General features: G+C 40.5%; 1 protein-coding gene across 1 annotated transcript in view; it reads left to right on the plus strand.

Annotated features, from left to right (window-relative positions):
• The window catches only part of kcnk10a (potassium channel, subfamily K, member 10a), a 32518-nt gene extending 19035 nt beyond the window's left edge, over window positions 1–13483 (plus strand). The window contains exons 3-7 of the mRNA XM_003456046.5: window positions 183–300; window positions 3651–3811; window positions 5279–5471; window positions 10086–10228; window positions 10606–13483. Of these exons, the coding sequence (XP_003456094.1) occupies window positions 183–300; window positions 3651–3811; window positions 5279–5471; window positions 10086–10228; window positions 10606–11283 (1293 nt within the window). The 3' untranslated portion in view covers window positions 11284–13483. The remainder of the gene's footprint in view (window positions 1–182; window positions 301–3650; window positions 3812–5278; window positions 5472–10085; window positions 10229–10605) is intronic.
• The last annotated feature ends 620 nt before the right edge of the window (window positions 13484–14103 follow it).

Consider the following 14103-nt stretch of genomic DNA (forward strand, 5'->3'; position numbering starts at 1 on the left):
GTGAAGTGCCACAATCTACAAAACCATTCCCTTTTTAGGTCTTGCCCTGTCGTTCTTGTTGTCACTTGTGTGTAACCTGTCTCCTCAAAGTCAACTAAAATATGAAGACTTAGCTGAAACAACACCACAGCACAGTCAGCATTTTTCATGATCCTCTCTCTCTCCTTATCTTATCTTCTCAGCACTCTGTGGAGGCTGTGAATGCTGGAGTGAATCCTGTTGGTGATACCTCCTACAACTCAAGCCACTGGGATCTGGGTAGTGCCTTCTTTTTTGCTGGAACTGTCATCACCACTATAGGTACTAAGAATATGGAAAGACTTAATGTCTCATACTGAACATTTTAATATGGTCCAATGTAGGGAATGCATAGTGCATTGTATTACCTTTAACCTCTGAATATATACCAGAGTTTATCCTTCAATAGATTCTTCAGTACTGTGCCTGTATAACTGCATGTAAGCATATGGAAGCCATGGGCAATATAGAGGTTTTTGGCTGTTTACATAAAAAAGTTAACAGAAATAACTCTCCACTTAAGGAAGTTGGATGCAGTGTGGGTGTAACCCACCACATATCAGGATAAATTCCATACAAAATCAGCATTTTCATTCCTGGATACAAATGCCAGTCAGTCAATAAAGGCATGAAAACTATGAATGAACACATATGGAATTATGTAGTAAACAAAATAGTGTGAAATAACTCAAAACATGTTTTATATTTTAGATTCTTCAAAATAGCCACCCTTTGATTACTGCTTTGCACACTCTTGGCATTGTCTCGATGAGCTTCATGAGGTTGTCACCTGAAATGGTTGTCCAACAGTCTTGAAGGAGTTCCCAGAGATGCTGAGCACATGTTGGTCCTTTTGCCTTCACTCTGCAGTACATCTCATCCCAAACCATTTCGATGAGTTTAGGTCAGGTGACTGTAGAGGCCAGGCCATCTGGTGCATTTATCATTTTTTTCTTTGCTACATAATTCCATATATCTTGCTATATATGTTTGATGTCTTCAGTATCTACAATGTAGAAAGTAGTAAAAAAAAAAAGAAGAAAAAAAAAGAAAACCATTAAATGAGAAAGTGTGTCCAAACTTTTGAGTGGTAGTGTATATTCACTATCCCTGCCCTCACACGTCCAAACCATCTCAGGCTTCCTTTCTAACATTATCTCCCAAACACTCATCCTGAGCTGTCCCTCTGATGTACTCATTTCTAATCTTCTTCGTCCATTCTGGTGACTCCCGATGAAAACCTCACCATCTTCAGCTCCATTTCCTGCTTGGTCTCCTGTCTTTTTGTCAGTGCTACAGTCTCCAAACCGCACCATAGCAGGTCTCACTACCATCTTGTTCACCTTTTCACCAGTTTCCCTCTCATTCACACATCTATTCTGTCTTGCTTCTACTAAATTTCATTCCCCTTCTGTCCAGAGAATACCTCCATCTATTCATGCTCTCTTCCACCTGCTCCCTACTCTCATTAGAGATCACAATGCTATCTGTAAACAATATAGTCCATCAAGACTGCTGCCTGACCTTATCTGTCAGTCTGTTAGTCACTAATGCAAACAAGAAAAAACCCAGAGCTGATCTCTGATGTAATCTCACTCCCACCTTGACCCTATCTGTAGTAAACAACTCACCACTGTCTCTCTGTCCTCATACATGTCTTGCACCATTCTCAAATACTTCTTTACCACTCCTGACTTCCTAATGCAGTTTCTCTCTTGGCAACCTATCATATGCTTTCTTTAGATCCACAAATACACAGTTAGGCTCCTTCTGACCTTCTCTATACTTCTTCATCAACAATCTCAACGCAAACATCGCATATTTAGTTGTTATGGTCCTTTGTCTTCCTCACAGCGCTTTGAGTTTATTCTTGACTTTTGATTCACTTCTTTGAATTTAAGTTCAATCTTTGTATTAGTAGGTCTTGAGTTTATTATTTCTAGTTCCTGGCTCTTGTTTTATTACAGCTCACTTTCGTATCCAGTCAGTCAGAGTCAGAGAGACTTATTTATGTCCAAGGGGCAATTAAGTCTGTTTCTATCCTCCTCTCTGTGTCTTTTCATGTTGTAGTCTGTCTAGTCTCTGTGTTTTGTCTCTCCAGTCAGTCATATTTGCATGTTTGTTTTTCTCCAGTATCTGTGTCAAGTTCACATGTTTCAGTCTTGGACTCAGTGTGTGGGTGTCTGTTCCTTCCTCTTTTATTTTGATAGTATCCTGTCTCATTTGTGTCAATTTTGCTTACCCTGTCTTGTTAGTCGGATACCATTCAGCTATATTTCCTGGTGTTTCCAATCACCCTAATTACCTGGTGTGTATGGTGTCTGAATCTCCCTTTGTTGCCCTGTGGAGTTGAAGGTTGGATTTCCTTGTTTTGTACTTTGTTTTAGTTTAATAAAACCACCTGTTGTTTAACCCTGGTGTTTTCAAGTCCTGTATTTGGGTCCTACTCTTGCCTGCTACACAGCCTCCTTGGTAGTAGTGCTCTTTCTCAGCATGAAGTCATACTACTGCTCACTGATCGTCACCTGTCTTCTTAACCTAGCTCCAGCTCTTTCTCATATCACCTTAATATGACTGACCAACTTTCTCTCTGTAGTTACTACAGCTCTGACATCACCCTTGTTCTTGACAGTCGATACAATCACATGCTGCTCCATTCCTCAGGTATCCTCTCAGTCTGTCATCTGGTCGAACTCACTCTTCATTCTCTTCATAGGTGCCCTCAAAGTTAACTCCATACCAAACTTACCCCTTCACTTTCTGATTCAATAACTTTCCTCCGTTTGTCTTCTGTGCTCTCATTTTTTTTCATTCATCAGTTCTTCAAAGTAGTCCTTCACACTTAGTGTCCACCTTAACATACAGCTCACTATAATGCATTTCCTTTGCCACTGCCACCTCTTTTCCTGTACACCTTGCCTCCCAGTGCTTTTGTGTACTTCATCTGACTGTCTCACATTTTCTTTGAATACATTCCTGAACTTCTTCATTGCACTACCAGGTCTCCTTGTCCACGTTCCTCTGTCCAGTGGATACATCAAACACCATCCTAGTAGTTTCCTTAAGCCCTACAGCTGTACTTTCCCAGTCTTCTGGCAACTCTTCCCTGACACCACGTTGCAGTCTCTTATCACTTCCAGATTGCACCTTCTGCATTAGATGTAGTCTGCGTGTTTACAGCTACCTCCATCTTGTATGTCACTGCTTGTCCCTCCCTCTTTTTAAAGTATGTGTTGACCACAGTCATTTCCATCATTTTCACAAAATCCGCTGCCATCTGCATTTCTCTCCTTAACACCATATCTACACAACACTTTCTCATCACCTCTGTTCCCTTCATCTACATGTCCTTTGTCATCTGCTCTAATCACTACTCTCTCCCCCGGGAAGACTCTCCCACTTCATCCAACTTACCGAGTGTTACACTATAAGCTGGATTCATCTATTCACACATACAGTAGACTGGAAGATCTAGGGATTTAAACAGTCTTTAGTAAGCCACCCCAATACGTGCTATGAACACTACATACAAAGTAGAATGTCTCACTAATTGCTTTTCTAACTGCTTAACTGCTTTTTTCCTGCATATTGTAGTCCTATATAGCCAACTATATCTCCATTTTTCCCTCTAGGATATGGTAACATTGCTCCAAGCACAGAGGGAGGGAAGATTTTCTGCATTCTGTATGCAATATTTGGGATCCCGCTGTTTGGATTCCTCCTGGCAGGTGTTGGGGACCAGCTAGGTACCATATTTGTCAAAAGCATTGCCAAAGTGGAGAAAATGTTTCGGGTGAGTCACAGTGGTCCTGTTGTGTTATGTACAATATTGCCTTTTAAAATTAAATGGCCGTCAGTAAGATATTTTTCATGTGGGGGGCCTTGGTTTAACATAAAAGAAAATGAAATATATATATGAAAATGAAACACACTGGGTAGAATTTGTTCAGATGTATAAATGCTAAATATTTGTGTTCGGTTTAAATACACAGCGGCTGTGTATTTTTATTTAAGGGCTGTAATTCTACAGAGATGCACGTACCCAAAAGCAGACGTGTGGAGTAAGTCACAGGTGAACTTAAAGAGAGTCGTTTATTAACAGATTAGTAGTTGAATCCAAAAAGGTAAACTTAAGTCAAACACTGAAAACCAAGAACTAATAATAATCTACACTGGAGAATACAGGTTAAGAAGGGATGAGAACAGGTACAAAGCCGGGAGCAGGAACACAGTGAAAATAAGGATAAACAACAGCTGATCAGACAAAGATAAAAGGGAAGACTGCAACTATAAGGTTGGTTAAGGCAGAGTGGTGACACCTGGGAAGACAGCTTAAACTCCTGAGGGGAAAACAATACTAGTGAAATTAAAACTGAACACAAAACACATGGAACAAGGATTACCAAAATAAAACAGGAAATAACCAAACAACGGGAACATCATGATGGAGACTTGACATAAAAGGGCGGAACACTAAGAGAAAATATAATATACAAAACTAGGGAACAAGAACAGAACTGATACAGTAAGAGAAAAAGATACATTGATATAATCCAAAGAAAACCAAGAATCGCAGGTTTATTTAAAGAAAACTAGACCAGAAAGCCCAAAAAACTCAATTAAAATAACTGGGTAACAGACCAAGACCCTAACATATAAATTGTCTAAACTAAAAAAGTTGAAACCTTGTTGTTTTATGCAATAATGTGTTGGTTTGGCGGTTTACAAAATCATTCCAACTTATTGTTATTAAGATAGTTTAATTTATTCCATGTAGAAGAAAAAAACGGGCAGACTCAAATGCAGGATGCATCTGTCCATAAAACAATTTAAAGGTTTTTGACAAAGTTCAAAGATGGACAGAAAAATGTTGAGAGGTAAGCTAGGAAGTTTCCTGAGACGCAATCATTGGAGGACTTGAATGGGAGATGGCTGGCTGGCAGAAGTGAAGAATATAAGCCACACAAATGCACCAAGACTATGCATGGGAAACCAAAAGGAGAACGAGGAATCTCGATGAGCAGGGGTGATGCTACCTTTGTGGTAGCATCACCCCTGCTCATCGAGATTGCCTTTTCCCATGCTAAGGTGATCGTCCGAGAAGCATCTTACATCTTAGTAGCATCCTAGTGAAGACGTCTGTCAGATCACAATCACACTTAGAGCCCTGCTGAAAATGAGACTGGTTTAAAAACTTATACTCCTGATAGAATGTGTATGTCTCTCTTTCTCCCTCTCCTCTCCTGCTTTTACCTCTCAGAATAAACAAAACCAAATCAGTCAGACTAAAATCCGTGTGGCATCCACGCTGCTCTTTATCCTGGCTGGCTGCATCTTGTTTGTCACCATCCCAGCTGTGATCTTCAAGCACATTGAGGGCTGGACAGCTCTGGAGTCAACCTATTTTGTTGTCATTACTCTGACAACAGTTGGAATAGGTGACTATGTGGCAGGTAAGTCCTTGTCATTCACACTCTGTTATTCACACAGAACATCACACCCAACAATTAGGTTGTTTTGGATAAATCTAAAGCAGTTAATCCACTAGCACTATCCCATAATCAAGCACAGACAAGAGCTTACAACTTGTGAATGAGAAACAAGATTTGTTTCTATATGAAAATCCAATTTTCATCTTTAATTTTCTTATAGGGTGTTCCTCGTGGATTTTAAAAGTGAGTCTATCATCCAACAAGGGTCATGAGAATTTTTAACACTCATCAGTTTAACATAAGTTTATCTGTCATCAGAGAATTTGGAAATATTTCAAAAGCACTCTAGGCCAGATCAACTTTAGAACCAGTGGAATAAAAAAAGAATAAACAGATATATAGTGTCATCTGCAAATGTACATTGTGGTTTTGGGTAGCATAGTATTTTTTATATGCAGAGTATAAAAATGCACTTGAGCTGAAACCTGAACCCAAATGGAGGAAACGATAACATTTAAAACAGCAATTCTATTAGTGCTTCTTACACATGACTGATGTAAGAGACAAAGATGATAGAAGCAAAAAACATTAGATAATTGATTGCACTGTGCTCAGGGGTTAAAGTGCACTGGATCGATCTGGAGCAGCGTGGTGATGTTCACAGTGATGCACTATTTTAACTGGTGCAGAGTGGCTGTAGTGTTCATTGTGTAACAGGGTAGTTGCCATCAAATGAAATTTAAATTGATCATGTTGCTTAGATATACTCACTGAATTCCGCCTTTATAACTCAGGTAACATCGGCTTATATCATGTTGAATTCAGCTGGTTTTATCCACAAAGAGCAACGGCACAGCTCAGTTGAATCAGTGCTTCAGCTTTGACCAAAGTATTTTTAACACAACTATATCTGCACTTCTACAAGCCCAATTCCAAAAAAGTGGTAACACTATGTTAAATATAAATAAAAACAGGATGTTTTGAGTTGAGTTATTTGTATACCTAAATTCTACGCACAATAGAACAGAAAAAATTTCAAATTCTTAAAGAAGGCATTTTACTAGTTCATTAAAAATCCTGCAACATTTTTGAATTAAATGGCAGTAACATATCTCCAAAAAGTTGGGGCAGAGGCAACAAAAGGCTGGAAAAGTAAGGATAATTCAGTTTTTCACACTATTTTCCATTCTGTGACCTGTCAGGCATAAGATCCCAAACATATTTTTGGATTATACCTTCATGCAGCTGTGTTTCTTAGATTTATAGTGCACATATTATTTATCAGTTCAATTTGCACTTTTCTCTCTAACACAATGTCTTATTTTTACTATTTTTAACTTTAGAGAAGTGCTCGTTGTATCATAGGAATCATAGGAAGTCTTCTAGCAGCCTGAGCCTTTAGGATCATCTGATCCAGCCCTAACCATAAGCTTTATCAAAAAGAAATAAAGGAAAGGGATTAAAAGAGCCTATTCTTAAAAGCAGAAGGTGTCCGTCTCCTGAAATCCAAATTGGAAGAGTTCCTCAGGAAGATGACCTTGAAGGTGATAATTTGATTCAGATCAAGTGTTTGATTTTTTTTTTATAAAGCTTTTTGCTCACACGCTTTTCAAAAACATTCCAGAATATTTACTCAGAACAGATATATGATATGATAGCTGCACCCCCATGGTTATTAGTTTTTTTTTTTTTCCTAAGGTGGGGGTTCATTTGATTTTTGAGGTTTTTGTTTGAATGATAAGGTCTATACCTTGTATACCCGTGCTTCTCTGATGCCGGGTTGCAGGGGCAGCAGCCTAAGCAGAGGAGCCTAGATCTCTGCCCTCTCCAACCACCTACTTCAGCTTATCACAATAAGGTATTCCCAGAACAGCTGAGAGATGTAATCTCTCTAACGTTTCCTTGGTCATCCCCATTTTGTTTTCCTCTCGAATCAGAACTGTACATACCATTTTAAAATGTCAGTCAAAATTCACCAATAATGGGAATCTATAGATAGATAGATAACTAGCAGAATTATTAGTGAGGCAATCTTGAAACAAAAGTCCAGTCACACAGAAACATTTCAGTGGATCAAGCCATTCATCCATTTTCTACCACTTACCTGGGGCCAGATCACAGGGGCCACAGGCCTAAGCTCTCCTTCAGCCATCTCTTTCAATTCATCCAGGGGAAACACTATTCCTGTGCCAGCTGAGAGACTTAATCTCTTGAGGTATGCCCTGGGGTTACCTCAGGGACTCCAATCGTTAGGAACATCTCACCTGGCTCCTTTCACTGTTAAAGAGTAGCTCTACTCTGAGTACCTACTGAATGGCTGAACTTCTGACAATATCTTTAAGGCTGAGCCCAGCCACACTTAGGCTACGTCCACACTAATGTGTTTTCGTTTGAAAACGCATCGTTTTCTCTCCATTTTGGCCTCCCATCCAAACTGAGACGGCATTTTCGCTCATGGAAAACGCAGCGTTTTGAAAACGCTCTCGAAGACGCATACATTTGGAAACGGTACTTTCGCGTCACAGTGTGGACAGCAAAAACGCAGAGTTTCTAAAACGATGACGCATGTTAGTCATCTGATGCAGTCATGTGTCCAATTAAACTAAGATAGCGGAGGGCATTATACAGCAGTTGCTTTGTTTGCTCTGAATTTTGACAGCCCTATTAAAGATTAATATCAGTCTGTTTCTTCAAATTCTTTAATTCTCACTCGCTTTTGCAACTTTGTACTTTTGTGTTACTCGCAGCAACAACTCCACCTCATTGTTAGTCCATTTAAAAAACTCGGTGCTTTTCCTCAACATTCTGCCACGACGTTTCAAAGAGCCGGAAAGTAAATAAGCGGCACACAGAAATGAGGCAGCTTGAATCTTCTTGCGTTTCACCCATGCGCAGTACTGGAATGTAAGCGTTTTCGGCCGTTTCAATGTGGACGCACAACTCTGTGAAAACGACTGAAATCGCTAGTGTGGACACAGAGCGTTTTCAGACGAAAACGCCATTTTCAAATCTATCCGGGCTAGTGTGGACGTAGCCTTAGCCACAGATCGACACCCCTCCCCCACCTAGGACAATCTGACCACCTCTCTCTACTCCTCATCCTGAGGGGTGCCTTCACTCAGTTTGTCCTTTTCTACATTAAGTACTGTGTACAGAATGTGACAAGAATCAAAACCATCTGGGTTTTTCCTAACTGAAAACCCAGGCTCTGATCAGAACTCGTAACTCAGCCTTCAGGCTGAGGGACAGTTCTCTGTATAGCACTGCCAGAGCCAACCTGATGTGGGGCATCAAATGGCCAAAGAGGCCTAAAAGAAGAGGATAGAGGGCTTCCTTACTTATCCCAATGGAGAGATATGGAGAAGCATCCGAGCCGCAACAACTACAGAGGCCAGAGCCCCCCAACCCCCAACAGCATCCTCAAACTCGCAGAGGAGCTCAAAACCTTTGCTCGGTTTGAGACAACACCTCCCCTCCACATCTTGACCCTCACCTCCCACTCACCCATGATCCTCTCCCTCCAAGAACATGAGGTCAGGAGGAGACTGAAAGCGGTGAACCCCAGGAGAGCTGCCGACCCCTGTGGCATCCCAGGGGCTATGGGTAAAGTCTGCACAGACCAACTGGTGGGGATCCTCACCAGGCTCTTCAACCTCTCTCTGACTCATGCTACTCTTCTTACCTTTCTGAAGGCCTTCACTATCATTCCCATCCCCAAAAAGACTGGTATAGACAGCCTCAAGGACTACAGACCTATAGCCCACACGTCTGTAGTCATGAAGTGTTTAGAGTGGATAGTATGTCAGCACATCAGAGACTATCTACCCCCTTCCCTTGACCCCCCACCAATTTGATTAAAGAGTAAATCGGTCCATGGAGAATGGTATCACCCTCACCCATTCAGGACTCACGGTTTAGCTTGACAGCTTCCTTCAACTCCACTGTCCACCATCTGGTTCCTCCCTCCAGGAATGCTGTTGAAGCACTCCTGGAGACTGGAATCGAAGATCTCATGGACCAAAGCCTCTGCCAGATACTCTCAGTACACCTTCACTTGGTGTACTTAGTGGTGATCAAGCGATAGCTCAGCTCCTCTCTTCACCTAGTTTTCCAAATACTTTGGGAAGCCTGAAGTACTGTAATGAGTAACTGAGTCACTGCTTTGGTGTTTTTATATGTAGATTGCTTTATAACCACAATTTTTAGTAACAGTATGTAAATTGTCTTCTGCACACTGGTAATTCAACATATTTTATGTTATAGCTATCAGATAGCATTGTCTTTATTTTGTGCAAAGATTAAAATCAGCCCTGGACTGAAATCTCAATCTCCATTAAGGACAGGTTTACCTGTAATGGATGAAGGCCTCGGCCCTGTTGTGACATTTCCTAATAAAGAAAAAAACAGTACCTGCTCCTATAACAAATACTTATACCAATTATGTTTTTGTCTGTGCTTATGTTGGTTGTGTTCACCATTAAAAATTGTTGATGTAATTTGTGACTACAGAACAAAACAGATAAAACAAAATACATGAATTCCCCCCTCCCTGTCTGTGCCTCAATCCCTGAAGGGTTCGGGAGAGGACACCTGCAGGCAGTTACAAAGTCGAGGTTTTTTTTTTTTTCTGATCAGGTGGAGACCGGAGAATTGAGTACCGGGAGTGGTACAGACCGCTAGTGTGGTTCTGGATCTTGGGTGGCCTGGCTTATTTTGCTGCAGTGTTGAACATGATCAGTGACTGGCTGAGGGTGCTGTCCAAAAAGACAAAAGAAGAGGTACGTTTTCACATCAAACCTCTAATCTGAGTACCACCAAGTTGCCATAATTTTACTATACGGCTGTTTATTCTGTTATATAAATGAATTTGTATTTAGTCAAATTTTGCCTGCCAAAGTTATTCATCCTTACAGTTCAACCTATTTCTGACTGGTGACATATTCTAGTGAGAATACCCTCTGTTTTGAATTAACATCTAATCTAATTTGTCTCATGTTCCAAATACTCAGAGAAGTATGTTTCTGATTACCATGTGATAAGAAAACAGACATTCTGTTTTCAGGAGCTGTGCAGGTGGGGTACACACAATAAGGTGAAGGCAACCTAGTGCAGTATATTTACTAAACCTTATATCTGACAATATTCTTTTCCTGAGGTTGGAGAAATCAAAGCTCATGCAGCTGAGTGGAAAGCAAATGTTCGAGCAGAGTTCAGAGAGACACGTCGGCGTATGAGCATAGAAGTCCACGACAAGTTACAGCGAGCTGCAACCATCCGAAGCATGGAGAGACGGCAGCTAGGCCTGGACCAGCGTGCTGTGTCCCTGGACATGCTTTCCCCAGAACGGCGTGCCATCTTCAACAGTCTGGATGCCAACAACTATAAGACTTCTTCCCAGGAAAGTATCGACACCAAGCTAAACAACCTTCGACTGCGAGGGGCCGAGCAATGTGACCGACGCTCCAGCTCCCAAACCATGTCTGAGGACAACATTTTTAATCGCCTTGGCTCCGTCACCAAGCTAGCCAAGCGTAACAGGAATAGAGACTTAAAGAAAAACATCCCAGATGAAACTCGCCGGCCTCATAGTGAAGCGTACGGTTACAGCACACCTGCTTTTGACTGCAGCATACCTACGACAGATGAAGGAAAAAGAAAAGACGAAGGAGAGGATGAAAACGAAGATAAGGAATGCAACACCAGTTTGTCGGATTTTCCACTGTTTGTGGAAGCTTGCAAGCCGCAAAATGGGCTTATACTGGAGCACACCAAAGAGAACGAGGATGACAAAACCCATGATACAGATCTCCATATTAAGATAGACTCTGCATGATCCTACAGATGGGTTTTTAATTACCACCATTAGTGCCTCTCCCTTATTCCTGTGTGTGCTTGAGCAAGGACAGAACCTTTCCTTTTTGATATTCAATGGGCTCTATGGATCTGAGGCATAGACGTTACTTTCTATAAATCAAGACCTGGAAGGGTTTCTGTCATTGTTCTTTGACAAATGATTGTTAAGTTATAGTAAAAGTTGTCAGCTATGTCCATTGTTTTTCTCAATTGTACTGTACTCAGCTATAATCTATAAAGATACACACATATCCCGTGGAGAGATTTCAATTGTCCAAGTGGGAAGGGGAGTGTTCACTAAGTATTTTCTGTTTTGTCTTAGTATACAATACATGTCATATACAACTACAAGTTGTTGGTCAGCACTGTTTCTTCTGTACACTGCACTTTCACTTGAATTTGAAATGAAATATAAACGAACATATAAAGTTTTGCCATGGGCGGAGCTACAAGAAACTTCTGACCATCTACATGGGGCCCAGCTTTTAGAAATAATCCACAAACATTTAGACATGGCAGCAATTACCAACGTGTCCAACCATGCAGATGATGTGATTTGTAAAGAACCAGCAAAATTGTAAAAAATAAGCTGATGCAGATCACTCTCCAGATTCAAAAGTGTTAGCATTAAAAAATTAGACTTAAAAACAGAACTGGCACTGTTAGATGTGTGATAAAAGTATCAGGTTTAATGGATGTCAGTGACAGAATTGGAGGAGTCTTAAATGAGGTCTTATGTGTACACACAGACATACAACTTGGTGCTGTGACGTCATCTGTGTCTCAAGCATAATAAATATGAAAACGGAAAAAAAAAATGCTGTGTGGAACATTAAAACATAAAGGCCTGACTTTCTTATGATGTGTTGTTAGTTGTCATGTTGCCTACTAAAAATTGATTCTTAAAATGTGCATTTAAATGTGACTATAACATGCCACATGTTGTCTGTGCATGCTCCCCAACCTTAGCCATTGTCTCTGTACAATGTCTGACCTCTTTTAACACTATCTCAGGGCCTGATATTGTTTCCTAAGTATTGAATGAGGGGTCAGTAACTATACCTGTTCTCAATGAAAGATGATGAAAATAGAATGGAAGTAGAGCCATAATGAAAGAGGAATGTCTATTGCATATTCTCCATGAAACATGGTTTGAGACGATGGGTTTGAGAGTATAAAAGGGACTGCTGTTACTGTCAGTGTGCACTGTGCCCTTGTTATTGTACCTTAAACGAACATATTTAGGAGGCGTAGATTGTCTGTGGCAGTGATATTATAGATCTTGATTTGACTGGGGTCAAATCAAATCATTTCCAGATCGCCTGCGATCTGGAAAATTCAAATGGATGGACGTCAGTGGAACACGGAACCACCAAGACTGACACACCTGATAGGCTGTGACACCTGTCACCAACATGGTCCAAAACATACAATTCTAGCCTTAATACCTCTTTGATGGATTTTAACAGGAGGAAGGATTTTAGCTCTGGAGAATCAATCTTGATGTGAAAAACATGGGATTGGACAGTTTGGGACATTATCAATGAAATTCTATGCAGTTGGAGATTTTTGTGCAGCCAGCATCTGATGGCCATTGCCAGTATTCCATCTTAATGAACTTGTGCATCGGCTGCAGCTTCAGCCATAGTATTGGCTGTTTGAGCAGATAATATTCCCCCAAAATAAAATAGTCTCGTACTCACTGTGTACCTTTTAAGGGGAAAGAGAAAACGTGCTTAAAACATACTGTGATATTATGATGCTCATACTGTTTTAAACACCGCTCCTAGCCTCATGTTAATGTAGTCACTATCTGTGTATGCACTCTGTCTTATCTTACTGTTCACATTATTAAGTGAAGCTCTAGGCTAGTGTCAATGCAAGAAGAACATATGTTTTAAAATGCTTCCAAGTGATACAAAAATGCAAAGCTTACAAAGAAAACTAAGACATGGAACAAGAAGGCATGCTGTATTACAAATTATTATAATGTATATGATGTTGACTGTATACGACCACTTGCTTCAAAGGATGGCGTCTTTAACTGCCTGTGTTAATAAGATGCACAAGCAGCACAAGCTATGTACTTAGACATTGCTCACAGTATCTCCCGTGCAACCATTACATTAAAGGTAGTGATTGCCTTTTGGAATTAAAGATCACTAAATGAGTGCTATTTATGAGCTTGCAAATGTCAAGATTCAATTTGTCCTGGTTTTAATTATTCTTTCCTGTGTCTGATTCTGAAAAAATCCACCACAGACCTGCATCACTTTCAGATACACTTCCTGACTCTTTGGTTAAAAAGGGTAGCTACTTGCATTCAGAGAAATTGAAGCATGTTGGATCAGTTTCTGCTGTTCTTAACAAAGATATAATGTATGTTTAAGAGGACATGCAATATACCAGGTGGATCAAAAAAGTCAGCTGTGACCAGAGCGTAAACCTGAAACTAATCACACAGACTTTATTAATAAATTTATTGCTGTGTGTGTGTGTGTGTGTGTGTGTGTGTGTGTGTGAGTTGTTACAAAATACTGCCAAAAGTATTCACTCACCGATCCAAATCATTGAATTCAGGTCTTCCAACGGCTACTTTCATGGCCACAGGTGTATAAAATCAAGTACCTAGGCTTGTTAGGCATGTAAAACCACAGAGCGGGATTAGTGGATGCTGAGCTGCATAGTGCACAGAATCAGACCTTCAAACTAGAGCTAGGCATCTAGTCTAGTACGGTGGCCCTGAGAGGTCAAACGGACTGCAACTTAAGAAAACACCAGCAATAAGAAAAACGCTTCA

The sequence above is a fragment of the Oreochromis niloticus genome, linkage group LG15, assembly GCF_001858045.2.
Source record: "Oreochromis niloticus isolate F11D_XX linkage group LG15, O_niloticus_UMD_NMBU, whole genome shotgun sequence".
In the NCBI taxonomy this organism is placed as follows: Eukaryota; Metazoa; Chordata; class Actinopteri; order Cichliformes; family Cichlidae; genus Oreochromis; species Oreochromis niloticus.